The 19,771-nt window shown below is 55.9% G+C and overlaps 2 protein-coding genes and 2 non-coding genes across 4 annotated transcripts in view; all 4 read right to left on the reverse strand.

Moving 5' to 3' along the window:
* Positions 1-3,113: 3,113 nt before the first annotated feature.
* TRNAR-CCU lies at positions 3,114-3,186 on the reverse strand. The gene has a single exon. It is a non-coding gene; the product is annotated as a tRNA-Arg (tRNA).
* A 2,052-nt stretch (positions 3,187-5,238) lies between these two features.
* On the reverse strand, positions 5,239-5,311 carry TRNAR-CCG. Its single transcript has one exon. It is a non-coding gene; the product is annotated as a tRNA-Arg (tRNA).
* A 713-nt stretch (positions 5,312-6,024) lies between these two features.
* On the reverse strand, positions 6,025-11,443 carry LOC105541533 (putative caspase-16). Its single transcript, XM_011982598.1, has 10 exons — positions 11,368-11,443; positions 11,044-11,239; positions 10,860-10,948; positions 9,913-10,023; positions 9,608-9,775; positions 8,504-8,726; positions 8,071-8,187; positions 7,593-7,667; positions 6,952-7,055; positions 6,025-6,292 (listed from the first exon to the last, which is right to left on the reverse strand). The coding sequence occupies exons 6-10, from the start codon at positions 8,643-8,645 to the stop codon at positions 6,179-6,181; spliced, it is 552 nt and encodes a 183-aa protein (XP_011837988.1). The 5' UTR covers positions 8,646-8,726; positions 9,608-9,775; positions 9,913-10,023; positions 10,860-10,948; positions 11,044-11,239; positions 11,368-11,443; the 3' UTR covers positions 6,025-6,178.
* Positions 11,444-13,342: 1,899 nt separating this feature from the next.
* Positions 13,343-19,771, reverse strand: part of ZNF213 (zinc finger protein 213) — a 13,736-nt gene continuing 7,307 nt past the window's right edge. The window contains exons 2-6 of the mRNA XM_011982600.1: positions 17,943-18,456; positions 17,090-17,213; positions 16,813-16,886; positions 16,518-16,641; positions 13,343-14,900 (exon numbers count right to left, since the gene is read on the reverse strand). Coding sequence (XP_011837990.1) covers positions 14,242-14,900; positions 16,518-16,641; positions 16,813-16,886; positions 17,090-17,213; positions 17,943-18,341 — 1,380 coding nt within the window. The 5' untranslated portion in view covers positions 18,342-18,456 and the 3' untranslated portion in view covers positions 13,343-14,241. The remainder of the gene's footprint in view (positions 14,901-16,517; positions 16,642-16,812; positions 16,887-17,089; positions 17,214-17,942; positions 18,457-19,771) is intronic.

Raw genomic sequence — 19,771 nt, forward strand, 5'->3', positions numbered from 1 at the left:
CCAGGATGGTCTCCATCTCCTGACCTCGTGATCCGCCCGTCTCGGCCTCCCAAAGTGCTGGGATTACAGGCTTGAGCCACCGCGCCCGGCCGGAATCTCACCCTTATAATCTGGTTCTAGGCTAGGTACCATGGCTCAGGCCTGTAATCCCAGCATTTAGGGAGGTCAAGGCAGGAACACCACTTGAGCCCAGGAATTTGTGGGTGCAGTGACCCATGATTGTGCCACTGCAGCCTGGGCAACACAGTGAGACCCTGTCTCCAAAAACCAAAACAATTATTTATACCTATCTAATAACTATCATATTAAATATTCTGTGAAAATAGCTAATGAGAGGTGTGGTGGCTCATGCCTATAAGAACAGCACTTTGGGAGGCCAAGGTGGGAGGACTGCTTGAGCCCAGGAGTTTGAGATCAGCCTGAGCAACATAGCAAGACCCCCTCTCTACAAAAAATGAGCAGCATGTGCCTGCAGTCCCAGCTACTCAGAAGGCTGATTGGGGAGGATCACTCGAACCTGGGAGGTCGAGGCTGCAGTGAGCTGTGATCACACCACTGCACTCCAGCCTGGGTGACTGAGAGAGACCCCGTCTCAAAACAAAAACAAAAACAAAAACAAAACAAAACAAACAAACAAGAAAACATAGCTGATGGTTTTCTGACTGCTACCTGGACAATTTTGGCTTGAATGCAGTGTCGAGGTCCTTACCAATGGACATGAGATGCTGTAATTCACAGTATACAAGGGCATCATGATCAGGCAACGTGTGACCTGGTTGATTATGAGGAGTTACAGACTGAAGCAAGTGCCCTGGGGGACCAGTGGCTGCTGTGCTTGACTGTTGCAGCACAGGCGACCACATGGACTTTCATTAGTTCATGGCATGGAAAGAAGTCTTCTGAAGGAACTGGTTAGCTTACAGAAAGAAAATGACAAGATCAGGTGTCTAAACTTCTACACTAAGTCATATTCAGAGACTCAGGGACAATTTATGGCAACTATACAATAACCTTAAAGCCACAAGGCTGATATTGCTAAAAATCAAACATGTCATTTAACTAGGCGTGTGGCAGAATGGCAATGTAAATTGAATTCACAGACTTAGGAAATCTTTGGTGTGAAAAATAACAGTACTGATTAGGAAGAAGTGGTGACATCAGATTGGACTCAAAATTGAGAATCTTGAACGACAAAGGCTGACCTTGGAGAAAACAGCATACGTGACAAAACAAAACAGATACAAAACAAGTTTTGCTACTTTAAGCCATCATAAGGAGGATGGGATATGATTTTGTATCTGGTGAATTTATCCATCTGGGTGCACATTCCAAAGAGCCTATAGTTAATATATTATCTCATGCAGCTGACCGTGGCCCTACCAGGTTTCTTGGTTGGTTGGCTGAAAATTGACCTCAGTGATGGCCTATGTTTAATGAGACTGGGCTGGTAGAACGTCTCAGGCAAACTGTAGAGAAAGAAACCTAAAGACACCAAGCAATATTGGAGTGCATCTATCATGCATGATGCGCACACCACTGAGAAGACCAGAGGAGACTCCCTTTCTTTCTTTTTTCTTTTTCTTTCTTTCTTTCTTTTTTTTTTTCTTGAGCCGGAGTCTCACTCTGTCGCCCAGACTAGAGTGCAGTGGCATGATCTCGGCTCACTGCAACCTCTGCCTCCCAGGTTCAAGTGATTCTTCTGCCTCAGCCTCCCAAGTAGCTGGGACTACAGGCAAGCGCCACCACATCCCGCTAATTTTTATATTTTTAGTAGAGATGAGTTTTCACCATATTGGCCAGGCTGCTCTCGAATTCCTGACCTCGTGATCCGCCCGCCTTGGCCTCACAAAGTGCTGCGATTACAGGCGTGAGCTACTGCACCAGGCCAGGACACTCCCTTTCACAAGGCCTCTCGAAAAAATCCATCACGGAAGCCTCAGCTTCCTTAAGGAGCTCTGTGGTGGCCATTCTCTGCAGGTGGCCTATGATGGTGGAAGGTAATGCCATTGAGGTGAGGAAGGTAACGCCATTGAGGTGGGGATGATAGGGTCCAGGATGTGTGGGGAAGTGGAAGAAGCCAGGCCAGAGCTGGAAAAACAGAAGAGTCCCAATTATGGGTTTTATTTATTTATTTGAGACGGAGTCTCACTCTGTCACCCAGGCTGGAGTACAATGGCGCGATCTCCGCTCACTGCAACCTCCACCTCCCGGGTTCAAGTGATTCTCCTGCCTCAGTCTCCTGAGGAGCTGGGATTACAGGCGCGTGCCACCACGCCCGGCTAATTTTTCTATTTTTAGTAGAGACAGGGTTTCACCATGTCGGTCAGGCTGGTTAGTGATGGTGATCCGCCGGCCTCAGCCTCCCAAAGTGCTGGGATTACAGGCGTGAACCACTGCGCCCGGCCCAATTACGAGTTTTAAAGGCAAAAGCCAACCATGTTTTTATACATATTTATGACAAAATTCTAGCAGTGGTCCCCATCGGGGCAGCTTCTGATTTTACTTTACACCATGTCCTGTAGTTCGGGAATTTTTTACCTTGAAGATGGCGTCATATACTGCATGGATTTAAAAAAAGAATACCATGGACTACTTCAAACATGTATTAAAAGAGAGGAAATAGTGCAATGTTCCCTCATGTCCCCCATTATCTACTCATGGATAAGTAGTTTCATCTATACCTCCATCCAGTTTATGATTTTTTTTGAAACGGAGATTACAGGCTGGGATTACAAGCGTGAGCCACCGCGCCTGGCCTCAGTTTTATGATTTTTAAAACAAACCAGTTGTCCTGTAATTTAATCTGTGAACCATTGTGTGTTTATTAAAAAATAAGGATTTCAAAAATATATGTAACCATTATAGAATTAACAAACCTGGAAAAAGAAACAATCACTCCTTTCTACCAAGTTAAATGGATGGAACTTAAAATCCTGTAAAACGTCCAACTTCTTTTTCCTGTAACCTGAAATTGCTCGTCTTATTTGAAAACAGGTACGGGTTTCTGATTTACAGCCTGTCTAGGAACCCTCCCAGAACTCCGCAACTCCACCGGAGTATAACGGAATTCCAGTTTTTTTCCCCGTTGAAGAACCTAAAATTCATCCCCTTCTTACCCCGGGTGGGACTCGAACCCACAATCCCTGGCTTAGGAGGCCAATGCCTTATCCATTAGGCCACCGGGGCGGACGGCGACAACCTGGCGCTTGTCTTAGACCAGTCTCTCAGTCACTCCGCGATGGTTCCCCCACAGCCTGCCTGTCCTATCCTAGCCTTTCTCCCGCCCCTCCACGGGAATCCAAGCTCTGGTTCAGATCTCGTCCGCTCCTGAGCATCCTCGGTGCCCCAAAGAGACCGCGCACGTGTAGAGAGACCTGAAGGACACAGAACAGCAGATTTTTGGCTCGGCTCTTTGGTCTAGGGGTATGATCTTCGCTTAGGGTGCGAGAGGTGCCTGGATCAACTCCCTCACGAGCCCTAGTCTCCATTCAGCAGAGAAGCCAAGTCCAGGGGTAATTAGTAGTGAAAGATGCATTTGAGATGGATGGAGTGTATGGGAAGGGGCACGCGATGCCTGCTCAGCAACCCGCTCCTCATCCCGAGCCCGCCGCTTGTGGAAGTGTCGGTCTCCGACCTCCTCCCCTGCATTGTCCATTACACCAACGGTGCCGCCCAGTGGTCGGAAGCCTCTTAATAATGACCCTCCAAAGTTTGCCCTCTACATCCCCAGCTGGCTCGGTGTTAATCTCAGGATCGCAACGTTGGGTGTTTACTTTCCTGCCCCAACATGTGTGTTATTTTCCTTTTCAAAAAATCTATATTTTAATGAAGTTCTTTTCCCTTAATACCTAGTAAACGCTTCAGTCCAGGAGTTCGAGACCAGCCTGGGCAATATAGTGAACGCCCCGTCTCCACCAAAAACAAATAGCTTCGTAAACCACTGAAAACTCAAAATAAGTTAAAGGAGAAAGCGACACCCTGCACGACCCCAGGTCACTAGCGTCTGCCGACCGGAGGACATGCCTGCAGCTGCGACTCTCCGCAGCCTTCACCCGGTGGAAGGATACCCCAACGCGGCGCTGCTCGGCACTCGGACTAAACTTAGGTTCCGCTGGTAAACATTTTTTTTTCTGGGTGAAATATTAACTCAATCCTGGCGATACTCTTTGAAATTGAAATGTTTATTTTATTTATTTTCTATTTTGAGACGGAGTCTCGCCCTGTCACCCAGGCTACAGTGCAGTGGCGAGATCTTGGCTCTCTGCAACCTCCGGCCTCCCGGGTTCAAGCGAGTCTCCTGACTCACCCTCCTGAGTAGCTGGGACTGCAGGAGCGCGCCACCACGTCCCACTAATTTTTATATTTTTAGTAGAGACGGAGTTTTATCTTGTGAGTCAGGCTGGTCTCGAACTCCTGACCTCATGATCTGCGCGTCGGTCTCCCAAAAAGCGGGGATTAGAGGCGTTGAGCCACCGCGCCCGGTTCATCACCGGTATTTATGATTGTTTTCTTTTTTACTTTGCTACCCCGTGATGAGTTGATAGAGGATACAAAGTTTTTCATTACAATAATCAATGAAACTACGCATGTCGCTGGGCGCGGTGGCTCACGCCTGTAATCCCAGCACTTTGGGAGACCGAGGCGGGCGGATCACCTGAGGAGTTCGAGACCAGCCTGGCCAACATGGAGAAGCTCCCCCCCCTCTACTAAAAATACAAAAATTAGCCGGGCGTGATGGCGCATGCCTGTGATCCCAGCTATTCGGAAGGCTGAGGCAGGAGAATCGCTTGAACCCGGAAGGCGAAGGTTTCAGTGAGCGGAGATCACGCCATTGCACTCCAGCCTGGGCAACGAGAGCGAAACTCCGTCTCCAAAACCAAACAAAACAGAAAACTACACATGTCCTTTGACCCCATGGGGCAACTCCTCACCGCAAGCAATCCCAGCCCCGCGTCTGTCACGGTTTCCATCACTTGAGCTTTAGTTTGTGAAGTCAATCCAGCTCCCAGGGCTCGCGTTCTCTGGCTTCAAGCTCCGCAGTCCCCCAGGGCCCTGCCGGAGCTCTCTGGGTCGCCCTCTCTGCTATTCTGGCCCTAGGTCCTTAGTTGCGCGACTGCAGGAGCAGGGCGAGGTCCGAATGTTCCTTGGGCGGTCCGGGGCGACTGACCGGCTCACTCAGTTCGAGGATACTTGTCGCCCACGGTGCAGTGACAGGAGAAGAAAAGATTAACCTCGCAACGACCACGAAGGGACTCGAACCCTCAATCTTCTGATCCGGAATCAGACGCCTTATCCATTAGGCCACGCGGCCCTGCGGCTACAGCCGCCGCAGCTTTTCTCATAAAGCTTTCTAGAGCCTATGCTGTGGCTTTAATACGCATGCTTAGAGTGAGGGGGAGGCCCGTCCTTCCGGGCCTCGCGGTGGGCTAGTCTGCGAGCTCGGCCACCGCGCCCAACCGCTGAGGCTGCTGGGCGGAAACTGCCGCCGTGGGCCCAGAGCTGTGAGTTCGAGCCCTGGCGAGCCCGCCCGACCCCACCCTCCCCGCAGCAGGCCCCTCCGAGACGCCGTTTAGGAGCTCTTTCCTCCATGTGCCTCCCGCCGCTTTGGGTCAGGGGCTGCAAGCTGCTTCCGCAGCCCCTGTGCTTGCTCCATCACCGGTGAACCTGCAAAGGTGTGTTTCAAAGGCTTTTGGCCCCAGACTTTATTCTGGCCGCCTGGAAAGCGGAGGCCGTGTCTCCTGCGTTTCTATGGCCCAGCGCGGGGTGGAGGTGGGGCGCGCATGCACAGGGACATGGCTGGGAGAGGGATATGCGTCCTCTTCCTGGTACCCCTCTTCCCCCTGGATGCTCCCATAACCGAACTGCCAACCCAGCCCAGCCCAGTCCAGCCCATGTTGGGTTCCCGAGTCCCGGAACCTGGGCACAGGCCCCAGCTCAGTTCCCATGGACACTATTGCGTCCATATGCAGTGCCAGGTGCTTTACACACATTATCTCACTTATTTCACACGTCTTTGAGAACAGGCACTGTTCGCAGCAGATATTTATTGCACGGCCACCCCCACGCTGCCACGCTTCACTCTCGGATGTGGAAACTGGGGGTTGGGGGGTGGATGGAGGCAAGAATGGCGCTGGAGTCCTGCCACCGTCTCAGCAGCCCCCGGGTGGCCGTGGCGCCCTCAGGGCTGGAGGCAGAGTCGGCGCCGGAGCGAGCTGCGGATCTCCAGGCAGGCCTTGCGGAGTTCATCGCAGTCGGGGCCCAGCACGTCCTGCTCACACACCCGCCTGTTGACCTGAGGACCACACCCAGCCTGTGCCTGGGGCTACAGCCCTCCGGGGCTCACCCTGCCCCAAGGGAGAGCTCCTGGCCTGGTGCATTGCAAGGCCTAAAATTTAAAGGCCTGCCGGGAGGGACATCTCTGAGGCTCACAGAGCTCCAGAGGACTAACGGTGAATTCCTCTGCTCTGGCCGGACATGTCCCCACCCAGCAGGACAGGCTCCCACCCCGTAGGTCCCCTCTCAGCAGACCAGCTACACCCCACCTGGTCCTCAGCCTAATGGACTTCAGCCCCCTGACAGGCCTTGGAAATACTCAAACCAACCAACCACATCTGCCTGTGAGAACCAGGGGGCATCTCACTCTCTTGTCACTACAAAGCCAGCTTCCCCCTGGCCCTGCAGGTTCACCCTGCTCTGAGCACAAGCCCAGGTGGCCCCGCATGGCGTGCAGCGTCCTCCTCCCCACCCAACTGCAGTACATGTGACTAAGAACTGCTATGGATGGCATCTGTGCAGCGTCGGGCATCCTGTGTTTGGTTATCTTGTAGTATTGAGGGCAGAGGATCCCTCCTTTGCCAATGGAGTTCATAGGAGGTGATCAGAATAGAAGGGCTGGGGAGAAGGGCAAATCCAGCTCCTTGCCCCTTGTCACCCCGGAACCCCCCAACACACCTCAGTCAGCAGCTCCAGAAGGTCTCTCCCGGGGTTGGCTCTGAGGACCTCCACCAGTGTCTGGATAAAATCTGAGCCCTTGTCATCGCGATAGGCCACATAGCCTAGGTCAGGGGACCAGGGCCAGAGCATCAGACCAGGGTCCCAACCCTCTGCCTTCCAATTCCAGGGGTCCTACTGTTGGTGGAAGGTGGGGTACAAGCAGGCAGGACCCAGGAATCAGGCAAGAGAACAGGGCAGGGAGCAGGGACTTCTTGCATCTGGAACAAGTTGTTGCTAGATATTTGCAGAGGTGAGCCTATGGAGAGATTCACTACTGAGCACACATTTACTGTGCACCTACTATGTGCCAGACACTGACCAGTGCCTCCGGGCAGGCAGATCTCCCCGGCCTCGTGGAACTCACAGCCTAGAGGAAACCTGCAGACACAGTGGTTGGCACAGCGGCACCTCACAGCACTCACCATCACTGCTGTTACTGCACATCATAACCCATGTAGGGAAAATGGCTGGACCACAGCTGGGCTGGCATCTCTGTGCCCCAACCCTAAGCCCTAGCTGCCCCTAAGGCTACTCTAGATCGTAGGCCAGGAAGTTGGGCCCTGTGTAACCACGGGCTTCCCGATGACCCATCTCCTTACCCTCCGCGGCTGAGTAGACCGTCAGGATGTCTGCTTGGTCAGACCTCCCTGGAGGGGCGCCCCTGCAGGAGCTGCCTGCAAGAGGAATCAATTCCAGTGATCAACATTGTGGAACTCCATCAGCTCCAGGAGCTCCCAATCTGTGGCTTCAGGGCAGCCCAGGGAGGTGGAAAGAGCACAGGGCAGGAAAGACAAACGGAAGTTCAAAGCTTGGCCCAGCCACTTACCAGCTGTGACCTCAGAAAAGCTATTTGAGCTTGCCGACTCCAGCGTTCTTTTCAGGCTCCAACAGGGGAAGAAGTTCCCATTTCCCAAAGGCCCTTGCAGTTAAGGAAGATTTTTTTCTTCCCATTGTCTTGGCAAACAGAGGATGCAGGTGGCAGCCGTACCCCAGCTTAGAGCCCTGGAGATGCTCTCTGGACAGTCCCCACCACCAGCCCTGCCCAAACCCAGGCACTGGAAGGAAGGCAGAACCCACCTTGGGCCTCAGCGTATATCTGCAGGACATCTGCATGGGAGGGAACAGATGGAGGTGCCCGCAGCCAGCTCCAGTACCAGGGGAGAGCTGTGGGCCCCACACCAGCATCCCTGTTTCCTGAAGAGGGTGGGGAGAGGCAGATAGTCTCACTCCGGGGATACCTGGGGGTGCTCAGGGGTCTTGTGTGAACGTGAGGTCAAGGTGAGAACCCAGCTCCAGAGCTCCAGGGCAGGCTTGCCAGACTGGAGACATTCAGAGCTCTGAATGACAAGTGTTGAGAGTTAAGGGTTCAAGGTCGTGGACTTGACCTCTAGGAGAGGACAGGAGAGGGGACAGGGAAGGGCGGGTACCCAGGCTTACTGGAGGAGGTAGACAGTGAGTCCTGGGGACTAAGGCTGGCCGAGAAGTGAGGGCAGGAGGCCGGGCCACTCACCCCCACGGCAGGCCTGCAGCAGGAAGACCTTGGGGCGGCCCCACAGCACCCGGCAGTGGCTCAGCTCCTGCATCAGTGCCTCGGGCTGTACTTCTTGTCCGTCAGCCCCCAGCAGCTGACCCCGTGGTCCCCCATGGGCCATCAGGGCCACAAGGACACAGCTAACAGGGCCCCTGCAGGTGTCCAGTTGCTTCTGGAACTGGGCCAGCTCCTCCTGGAAAGCCTGGGTGGGAACAATGTTGAGGCCTGGGCCAAAGCCACCACCTCCCCAGCCCCTGGCTGCCCTCTGCCAGGCTGAGAAGGTTTCCCAGATCCTACCCACCTGGCCTCCCACCACCTGCCACTCACAGACCCAGGGAGGAAGCCCTCTTTTTTTTTTTTTTTTTGAGATGGAGTCTTGCTCTGTCATCCAGGCTGGAGTGCAGTGGCGCGATCTCGGCTCACTGCTATATCCGCCTCCCAGGTTCACCCGATTCTCCTGCCTCAGCCTCCTGAGTAGCTGGGACTACAGGCGTGCAGCACCACGCCCTACTAATTTTGTCTTTATAGTAGAGACAAGGTTTCACCATGGTGGTCAGGCTGGTCTCAAACTCCTAACCTCAAGTGATCCACCCGCCTCGGCCTCCCAAAGTGTTGGGATTACAGGCATGAGCCACTGCGCCCAACCAGAAGCCCTTTTCTAACTCCCTCCTGCAAGGCCTTGGCATGGCCTCTTTAGAGGTGACATAGAGACCCAGCTTCCTGGAGCCAGTTCTCCTCCTGCCCTGGTGGGGAAGCTACACCAAGAAGTTGAGAGGTGTGAGGAGAGCGGAGTGGGCTGCTGGGAGCCAAGAGGGAAACCAAGACTTGCAGCTAAAGCTTTAAGCTGGGGAGGGGGTGGGGGGGGGCAGAGAACCAGCCAATGAGGGAGGCCTTGGAGATCCTGGAGACCAGGCTTCTAGAGGCAGGGAAGTGACAGGCCCGACGCAGGCAGTAGGAGGACAGAGGCTAGACGTGTGGTGCACTTCCTGCCAGTGATGGAGAGAGGCCCAGGAGAGAGGCCCCAGGTTCCTAGGGAGGGGTCTTCCTTCAGAGCACCAGCGTAAGTTCTCGGTTTCCCCTCACCTGGGCTGTAGGGTCCGTTCTCACGGTGGTCTCAAAGCCCAGGGCCCGGCATAGGCCCCCCAGCGCCTCCACGTCATGCTGGGCCCCAGGCCGGCCTTGGATCACAGCCAGGAGGAGGGCAGCCCTGGTCTTGGACAGGTCATACTGTGTGTTGGGACCGGGGGCCAGCTGCAGAGAGGGTTAAGACGCATCTAAAGTGGCCTGAGAGGACTCCAGCTCCTGGCCTCCCCGGCCTGGGTCTCCCTAAGCTTCTTCCCACTGGAAACTGTGGCCATGTGATTGGACCCCTGCCCTGTCCCCCTCACCTCAGGCCTCCAGGGCTCCACGCCTCCCAGGCACAGTGCCCCCCGCAAGGAGCTCCGAAGGACAGGGCAGCAGGTGCCCCCTGTGGACTCTTCAGTCACCTTGCGGAAGAGCTGAGGATGGGGTCGAGAAAAGACTCAGCCAGGCTTGTGGCTTCTATAGTCTCTTCAGGGTCACCTGCTAGAATGCAGAGAGGAGGAGGCCGGCAAAGGACAGACAGGCAGGATGGCCTCAAGCGAGACCCAGGCTCCAGTTCAGGCTCAAGGTTCTGGACTTAGCTGGGCGTGGATGGTCTTGAATGGACAGTGGCCACACCATTGACCCCTGCCCCGGGATCAGTGCGCATAGAGGTGGGGATGTTCCCTAGAGTAGGGCAGGGCCTGCTGGGAAGGCTCACGGGGTGGGCACTACCCTGCTGGGCGATCTGTGGAGGACAGCTGGGGCCCCCTCACCTCCAGGGCTGCCCAGGGGCCACCCAACTGCATAGTGAGACCTTCAGCCCTGGAGACCAGACTTGAATCATTCCCAGTCCCAGCCTCCAGGGTCCTGTGATCTAACAGGGTGGATAATCACTGCCTGGTGTGGAAAGGGGCAGTCTGAAGTGCATGCATGGATGCAAGGAAGGGCATCGCTGGCAGCCTGTAGAGGACTGTGCAGGGCTCCTGGGACAACAGGAGGGCATGGCAGGCAGAGGGAACCGCTTGGGCCAAGGCATGGAGTTGGGAGGAGTCTGGAGTGTCGGGGCATCCTGAGTGGGTTGTCGGGGGTCCCGAGTTGGGGGTGGGGGGCTGATACCACTTCTGTAGACAATAAAGGTTTGTAGAATGAATTGGAGGGAGGATACACGTGAATGAATCTGACTGTAACTGACTCAGGGGGACACAGCGGAACCAGCAGAGACAGCAGAAGCAGCCCCACTTCACTGGGCCTCCCCCTCCAGCGTCCCCACCTCGGTCAGCAGCTGCACCAGAGACCAGTGAGGAGAGCGGCCACAGAGCTCTCTCAGGCCAGCAAGGAAGGCTCCGGACTCCAGGGCAGCTGAGTGGAGAAGCAGCGCGTTGGCCTGGAGTGAGGCCCGAGGCTCTGCTCCTGGGTCCCTGCCCAGCCCCTGGATCCTGAGCCAGCTCACTCACACCCAGGGCCACTTGAGAGCAGCAGGAAGACTTTGGGGCAGCCCCGCAGGGCCCCGCAGCCATTCAGCTCCCGGACCAACTGCTGTGGCTGCTTCAGCTGCCCTCTGGGGGCCACCAAGGCCACTAAGGCACACCCCACAGGGTGCCTGTGGGCATCCAGCCGCTCCCGGAACCAAGCCAGCTTCTCGAGGAAGCCCTAGGGGCAAAAGTGAGACCGGCTTGAGTCCGGGGAGGTTTGGGGTCGGGAGGAGAATCTGGGTCAGGGGACAGTGGGGAAGGGCTCGGTGCTGGGCCTGAGGGTGGAGGTAAGAGGCAGAGGCTCACCTGGACTGGGACCTGCCTCCTCTCCCAGCTCTCAAAGCCCAGGGCCTGGAACACATCCTCCAGGGCAGTGACTGCAGCGGCCACCACCCCAGGGCTGATGAGCATCAGGGCTGCCTTTGGACCCTGGGCGTCGTACTTCCCCTGGGAAGGTAAGGCCAGAGCTAGGCTGGGCTGGGCTGGGGCTCAGCTGGGAGGCAGGAGCAGCTGGGCCAGGTGGTGCTGCCTGCTACCTTTCTCCCCAGGCTGTCTCGAGTGTCTGCCATCTGCGTGGCCACCCGCAGGGTCCCAGCCACCAGAAAGGCCATAGGGCCAGGCGGGGCTTCCTCCAAGCACCAAGCACGAAGCTCGCCTCCTGGCCCTGGGCTTTCAGTGCCCTGGGTCCTAACCCTTGCCCTCTCTCCTAATGACTGCTATCAGCTCTACTTATGAGCTGAGCTGGACTCTGCCCCTTCCCTGGAACCCTGGGTCCTGGCCCTGCTCTCCCAGCTCAGGCTCCATTCTCTGGCTTCTGCCGGTGACTTCTTTGCTGGCACTGATGTGCCTGTACCTGAGCCAGGAACCTGTGCTCAATCCTATTCTTAGCTCCTGGCCTACGTGCTTATCTGATCTCGTTACACCCGAGTGTCTCCCTTTGGAGCCAGCCACCACCACCAAGAAGTCCTTGTACCGTCCTGGCCGCCCACCACACGCATGCACACAACACCAGGCCCCCAGAGGTAAAAATCACCAACTGGAATCAGTCCTGTCCACAGCGAGACCTCTCTTGCTTCTTACGGCAAACCATGGCAGGCACTGCAGGATGATGTGTGCATGGGAGGTTGGCTGAGAAAGGCCTGGGGGCAGAGAGGGCTGCCACATGCACACCTGTTACCAAGGGACCAGAGCATCTACTGGCCCCCGCCTCCCCTCAGCCAGGGGCCCTGAGGCCACCAGCAGGTGAAAGAGATGGAACCAGCACGGGTGGAAGGAGGGGTCGTGCCTGGGTGATCACTAGTTCTCACCACACACCCACCAGCTCGTGGTGGGCCCCGGCCTGGGGCTCCTGGTAGGGAGAAGTTGGATGTCAGGGGCTGGTGGGAAGGGCAGGCCCACTGTCAGCCCCTTCTCTAAGGGACTCAGCCTGGGGCAGCCTTGAGTTCCGGATCCCCAACGCGCGGCAAGAGGGTCCCACCACTGACCAAGCAGCGTCTCTGGGCCCTTCTTCCTTTCACAGTTGTGAGAGAGGAGTGGCCTGGTGAAGACCCTGAGTCCTGCTCAGCTCCCTGTTCTGCTAGGGCACAGATGGTGCCCCCAGAGCAGGGCAGGCACTGGCTGACACATGGGGACAAGAGTCCCAAGGGACACGGCTGCCCACTGGGGCCCAGCCAAACTGGACGCCAAGGATGTGGCTCCCCTTGGTGACGGCGCAGCAGAATGTGCCACCAGGACACAAGGCCAGGGCAAAGGGTTTATATTCCAGGTTTCCCCACATTCCAGACACCGAAAGAACAACACTCTGGAGGGAAGTTTTCACATTTATTAATACTCTTCTGTTGCCCTTTGGAGGCCCGCAGGGCTGAGTCCTTGCAGGGCCTCTGGTCTGTCCCTGTTCATGGAAGGCAGTGCTCAGGAGGCAGCAGCAAAGTGCCCATGAAGTGGGGCGCCAGTGCCGGTGGAGCTGGAGGTTAGTGATGATGGAACCCGGCACCAGTGCCGATGGAGCAGGGCGTTAGTGCCGATGGAGTTGGACGTAGTGACGATGGAGCGAGGTGTTAGTGCCAATAGAGCTGGACGTTAGTGACAATGGAGTGGGGCGCCAGTGCCGATGGAGCAGGGCATTAGTGCTGATGGAGTGGGGCGCCGAGTGGGGCGTTAGTGCCGATGGAGCGGGGCGCCAGTGCCGATGGAGCGGGGTGCCAGTGCCGATGGAGCGGGGGATGGAGTGGGTGCCAGTGCCAATGGAGCGGGCACCAGTGTCGATGGAGCAGGGCATTAATGTGGATGGAGCGGGGTGCCAGTGCCGATGGAGTGGGCACCAGTGTCGATGGAGCGGGGCGTTAATGCCGATGGAGCGGGGTACCAGTGCCAATGGAGTGGGATGCTAGTGCTGATAGAATGCTAGTGCTAAGTATGGTGCAGCCGCACCTCTGGAGGAGCAGTTGGCAGCCAGGCACCCTGTTCTTGGTCTCCAGGGTTGGCCTCCTGTCGCTGGAGCCACCATTATCCTCACCAGACTGGTGGGCAAGTGGCTCTCAGAGCCTCATGTTAGGGCAAGTAGACCGAGGGCAAAGGCAGGCCGAGTCCGTGTGGCCAGGACAGGGCAGAGTGGTCATGGCCTGGGAACGGGAGTGGGTGGGGGCCAGAAAGCCCCTGCGCCCTAAGACCCGTGGTCCCACAGGTGTGGGCTGACTGTCCCTCCCAAAGCCCAGCAACACCCTGGGGGCCAAGGCCAGTCCTCCATGCCCACTGAAAGGCACAGGTTGGCAGGGCAGAGGCCTGACTCATGGACCCACCCCAGAGGGTGGGGGCCAAAGAACCACACAGTCAAATGAGGCTCGGGGGCTTCTGGGAAGGGACCTAGACCTGAGTCCTCGCCACCCTGCTGCCCCTGTCAGGAATGTGTTGGGGCTGCAGAAACTAGAGGGGAAGAGAAACGCTAGGCGCAGAAGGGGGAAAGACGACAAGAGCAGGGGACGGGAGGGGGGCTTCCGTTCCCTTTGAGTGCTGGGCAAGTCCTCAGAGCCGAGCAGGGCAGGCGAGCTCCGAGTGTGGGGTACCCTGGGGTCCCTCGGACAGCCCAGGAGGTGGCCACAAATAGAAGGAGAGTCCCAGTGGTGAATGAAGTAGGATGTGCCGTGGCTGGGCCTCCCCCAAGTTTCCGGCCAAGCTGGCTGCTCACCCCACGGGCTGGGCCATCTTGGCGTGCAGGCTCTGATGCGCGATGAGGTGCGCGCGCTGCTTGAAGCTCTTGTCGCACTCTCCGCAGCCAAAGGGCCGCTCACCGGTGTGCACACGCCGATGGTCCAGCAGGTAGGAGCGCAGCGAGAAGCTCTTGCCGCAGTCGCTGCAGCCGAAAGGCTTCTCGCCCGTGTGGATGCGCTGGTGGTCAGCCAGGTAGGCGCTGCGGCTGAAGCTCTTGCCGCACTCGGAACAGGAGAAGGGCTTCTCGCCCGTGTGCACGCCTTGGTGGCGCACCAGGTCCGAGGAGCTGCGGAAGCTCTTGTCGCACTCGGGACACTTGTGCGGCTTCTCGCCCGTGTGCGTGCGCTGGTGCCGCGCCAGGTCCGAGCCCCAGCGGAAGCGCTTTCCACACTGCCCGCAGCTGTGTGGCTTCTCGGCTGCCAGGTCCCGGAACTGGCGCCGGCGAGTGGGTGGCCGCCCCCGTCGCGCACCCACCACTGCGCCCAGGGCCGCCCTTGGCCGGTTCTCACTCTCCCAGGCCTCGGCCTCCTCCGGGCTCCAGGACACAGTCACGTCGCTGCCTGTCTGGCCCGGCAGCACCGGCACCACCTCCTCCAGCCGGGACTTCTCATTTTGGCCTTTGAGCCCCAAACCTGCAAGGGGAAGGAGGCGACCTCTTCAGTCCCACTCGGTTCTGAGGCCAGAGCTGAGGTGAGGAAGAAACAAGGCTAGGGAAAGCTTCCTGGCCTCCAGGTTCAGAAACCCCTGCGCTCACACTGCCGAATCCTCAGTTTCCTTATCTATAAAATGGGGGTGATTGGCCGGGCGCAGTGGCTCAAGCCTGTAATCCCAACATTCTGGGAGGCTGAGGCAGGCGGATAACCTGAGGTTAGAAGTCCCAGACCAGCCTGGCCAATATGGCGAAACCCCGTCCCTACTAAAAATACAAAAATTAGCAGGACGTGGTAGCACGCCTCTGTAATCCCAGCTACTCAGGAGGCTGAGGCAGAAGAATCACTTGAACCCAGAAAGCGGAGGTTGCAGTGAGCCGGGATCATGCCATTGCACTCCAAGAGCAACACTTTGTCTTAAAAATAAACAAACAAAACAAAAACAAAAACCCAAATAAAACAGGGATGATGAAAAAATGCGGCAGAGCAGCAGTCTGAGCAAGCCTCTGATCCTGCCTGCATAGGCCAGCCCCCTAAGCCATCTGTGCCCTGCAGGCCACACTGGGATCCAATGTCCCACTCTGAACCCCAGATATCAAGCTCCACAGCAGAAAAGATTTACAGTAATTTTGAAAATTTTCAAGGGCTAGGCGTGGTGGCTCACACCTGTAATCCCAGCACTTTGGGAGGCCGAGGTGGGCGGATCACGAAATCAGGAGTTCGAGACCAGCCTGACCAACATGGTGAAAACTCGTCTCTATTAAAAATACAAAAAAATTAGCCGGGCATGGTGGCTCATGCCTGTAATCCCAGCTACTCAGGAGGCTGAGGCAGGAGAATCGCTTGAACCCGGGAGGTGGAAGTTTCAGTGAGCTGAGATCACACCACTACATTCCAGCCTGGCGACAGAGGAAAACTCCATCTCAAAAAAAAAAAAGAAAAGAAAGAAAAAATTTTTCCCAGCTGTCACAGTCGGAAACTGAGAAACCAAACTGGTCTGGCTAGTGTAGCTCCCTTCACCATGCAGGCTCTAGTTCTCCAAACTCAACACGTGACAGATCTGGGCAGAGGTCGCAGCCCATCCTGCTGGGAGTGTGGACTCAACAAGATGATCCCTGATGGTGCTGAGAAGGGGCCTGGCGTGGAGAGGGAACTGGTAAGGGCAGTTCTGACAAGCAGGGGCCCAGGCTGGTGAGCAGCTGGGGTTCCCCGTCAGCACCCCTGCTCCTGGCAGCCCAAGGTGGCCTCACAGCCATGCCTGATCCAACTCCCAGCTGTGTCCCTTCAGCATCCACTGACCTGAGTCTCAGGTCCCTTATGTGTAAAATGGGGACAATCCTTCTATGCACTAGGCAGTGAGACTCAAAGGAGAAGCTGCCCTTACGAGCACTCAGGGCTGGGCAGTGCTGGCGCTGTCCCATGCTGCATGTGGAAAGGCACAAAAACTGATCGTCAGCCAAGAAAGGAGTTACTCAGGCTCTTGGCAAGACTTGGAGACAGGCTGCTTTGGAACCAGCTAAGGATGGGGTGGGAAAGAAGACTGAAGTTCCAACAGGATGGGGGGCGGCCAGCCTGGACCCAAAGGCCCTGGGTGCTTACCCAGGGTGGTGTTCCGGGAGTTCTCCCGCTTTATGTCCCAGAAGAGATCCCGCTGAGCAGGGTCCAGGGTGCCCCATTCTTCCCGGGAGAAATAGAATGGAATGTCTCCCAATGCCACAGGTCCCTGGAATGGGGCGAGAAGACCTGGCTCAGGGCTCCCTTGCTCAGGCCTCCCAGCAGCACTGGCGGGGACAGGATGGGTCAGATGAAAGAGGCCTGATGGGACAGTAAGTCCCATTTTACAAACTCAACAGAGCCAAGTGCCTTAAAGAAGACAAAGGGACTGGTGACTCACATGGACCCCAGAGACAAAGCAGGTGTCCGTCGTCTCTCTGGTACGCCCCTCTTTAAGAAAAGCAGGAGGCTGGGCTGAAGGAGAAGAATGGAGCCTTAGAAAGGCCAGCCCAGGCCTGACACCGATGCCTATAGCCTCCCCAACCTGTGCGCATTCACACATGCCCTAGACTTCACAGAGGGAGCTGTCCTGCCTATGACCCTTAGGGCAATGCCGGTGACAGAGCTAAGTCCCTGCCCAGCCACTCTACTGCCCACAAGGACAGAGGCTTACTCACCGCTATGGCTGTGCTGCTCTTGGGGAACAGATGGCCGCCTCCGTGCCCCCACCATCGGGGGAGGCCCCTTGGCCTGAGATCCCTGGCCTGCAGCCTCGGGTTCCGCCTCCTCCGAGGGCACATCCTGTGCAGGAACCACAATATGCTCATCAGCCCGAGACCAGACCGGGGGAGACAGAGTTTATTCCCTGGGAAGGAGACACAGGACATGACCCTCAGGATGCTGGGGTGTGGGAAGGAGACCAATATGGTGCCCCAGGAAAGTCCGGAGGAGAATGTGATACCAGGCAATGCTGTGTGCCCGAGGACGCTCCCTGATCATTCACGAGGCAAGAACCAGCCCTGAAAGGCCAGAATCACAGCCACTTAGCAAGCGGGGAGCTGGGGACCCTCCTGCCAAAGGCAGAACCCCATCCCCTAGCCACTCATCAGAACCTCCCCAGATGCATCCAATGTGAAGGATCCAACATCCCACAAGGTAATTGGGGCCCCGGACAGCTCCACCTTCTAGCCCCACTCTGGAGCTGGCTCTCTGCACACCCTAGTGTCCTCAGAGCCAGGCCTAGAGCAAAATGCAAATAAACATCAGCAGACCCTGCATGGAGCTAAAACTTCCTTTCTGGAACATTCACACTTCAGCCCCATTGTTGCCTTCCACAGCCGCAAAAAATAAATCACATTTACTTTGGACTGCATCTTTCAGAAAGGCACCCATGGCATGCTGTGCTTGTGTGCCTGCTCCTGGGGGCTCTGTGTCTCCCCTACCCTGTGAGCCTCTGGGAGACTTATCTCTGCAGGGTACCTACTCGCCAGGCACCATCCAGGTGACTCTGGATATTGAAGGGCCCCTCACCTGCGGCCAGGCTTTCAATGGCTGCTTCTGTAGGTCCTCCACCAAGGCGACAGCCTCCTCGCCACTTCCTGGGTGCCGCTCGCGCACCCAGCCCTGGATCTCCCCTGGCAGCACCGTCAGGAACTGCTCCAGCACCAGCAGCTCCAGGATCTGCTCCTTGGTGCGCAACTCGGGCCGCAGCCAGCGGCAGCAGAGCTCCCAGAGCTGGCTGAAGGCCTCATGAGGCCCATGCACATCCCCATAGCAGAACTGCCGGAAGCGCTGGCGGCAGGCTTCGGAATCCCTGCTGTCCTCATGCTGGGTAGATTCCTGTTCCCAGGAGGAATCTTCCACTTTGACAATCAGAAGCCCTTCTCCCTCCCCAGGGGTCTGGTCCTGGGGCTCCAAGGGGGCTGCCATTCCCCTGGCCTGAGGCTCAGGGTTGGTCGGCCTCAACCTGGGCCCCAGAACCTGTACTTTTAGTCTCCCAGAGGGATCCCCTGTGGTTGCTGGGCCGGCATCTGGATGTGTACTCCTGGGGAAAGAGCAAAATGGCAGGACTGAGGAGGAAGGATGTGGAATACAGGAGCAAACCCCAGGCTGAAGAGCCATCCAGTCCCATCCTTTCATGGCCCTGAAGCCTTTTCTAGGCTTTACTGTAATGCCTTGCTCACGTGACTATCTCTATTAACACAGGCCCACAAGCTCTCATCCCAAAGCCAGAAATACAAAACCCGGGTATTTCATAACTCTTTGAAAGCAAAACCCAATATCAATCATTTGGCAGCACCACCTGACCTGATATAAGCATATTTATAATCTCAATTTATTCCACTAAATGTAAATATTCAAAATTATGGCAGAAATATTAATAACATATATCTTCAGTTTATAAAAATTCATTGAGCTATACCCACTGATGTGTTTTTCTGTATGGACATTATACATCAACCAAAAATCTTTTTTTTTTTTGAGAGAGTCTTACTCTGTTGCCCAGGCTGGAGTGCAGTGGTGCAATCTTGGTTCACTGCAACCTCTGCCTCCTGGGTTCAAGCGATTCTCCTGCCTCAGCCTCCCAAGTAGCTGAGACTACAAGCACCAGCTACCACGCCCAGCTAATTTTTGTATTTTTAGTAGAGACGAGGTTTCACCATGTTGGCCAGGATGGTCTCGAACTCCTGACCTTGTGATCCACCCGCCTTGGCCTCCCAAAGTGCTGGGATTACAGGCGTGAGCCACTGCGCCCTGCCTAATTAAAAAATTTTAACTGATGTGTTTCATTATTTAGTGTTGCCCCAGATCCCTCTGGAGATGTGCTTGATATATTGTATGTGCACTATATTAGTTTTCTCAAATTTGAAAACCTCTGAATTCCAAAACACATCTGGCCCTGAGGTGTCACAGAAGGCCTCATAGACACCATCCAAAGCCATTTATCCACAGGTACATATAAATGTATGACACCTTTATACCTTACATCGTTACTCTTTACTGAAAAGTGTATTATGCAATTTTCAGTAATCGATTTTTTGTTTCAACAATACAAATACAAACTGGCCGGGCTTGGTGGTTTATGCCTGTAATCCCAGCATTTTGGGAGACAGAGATAGGATGATTGCTTGAGGCCAGGGGTTCAAGACCACTTTGGGAAGACAATGTGAGACACCATCTGCACCAAAAAACAAAAAAAGCCGGGTGGGGCTCCTGTAGTCCCAGCTACTGGGGAGGCTGAAGAGGGAAGATCTCTTGAGTCCAGGAGTTTGAGGTTGCAATGAGCTATGATCGCACCACCGTACTCCAGCCTGGGCAACAGACTGAGGCCGTCTCAAAAAAAAAAAAAAAAGAAAAAA

The sequence above is a fragment of the Mandrillus leucophaeus genome, unplaced genomic scaffold (assembly GCF_000951045.1).
Source record: "Mandrillus leucophaeus isolate KB7577 unplaced genomic scaffold, Mleu.le_1.0 Scaffold240, whole genome shotgun sequence".
In the NCBI taxonomy this organism is placed as follows: domain Eukaryota; kingdom Metazoa; phylum Chordata; class Mammalia; order Primates; family Cercopithecidae; genus Mandrillus; species Mandrillus leucophaeus.

Bases quoted from the DNA above. Each gene is read 5' to 3' on its own strand.
- LOC105541533 (XM_011982598.1), bottom strand. From the start codon at position 8,645: ATGGCCCATGGGGGACCACGGGGTCAGCTGCTGGGGGCTGACGGACAA. The intron at 7,056-7,592 runs GTAAGGAGATGG...CCCCTGACCTAG, and splicing joins GGTCTACTCAGCCGCGGAGG to GCTATGTGGCCTATCGCGAT. The intron at 6,293-6,951 runs GTGTGTTGGGGG...TGTGGTCCTCAG, and splicing joins TTCTGGAGCTGCTGACTGAG to GTCAACAGGCGGGTGTGTGA.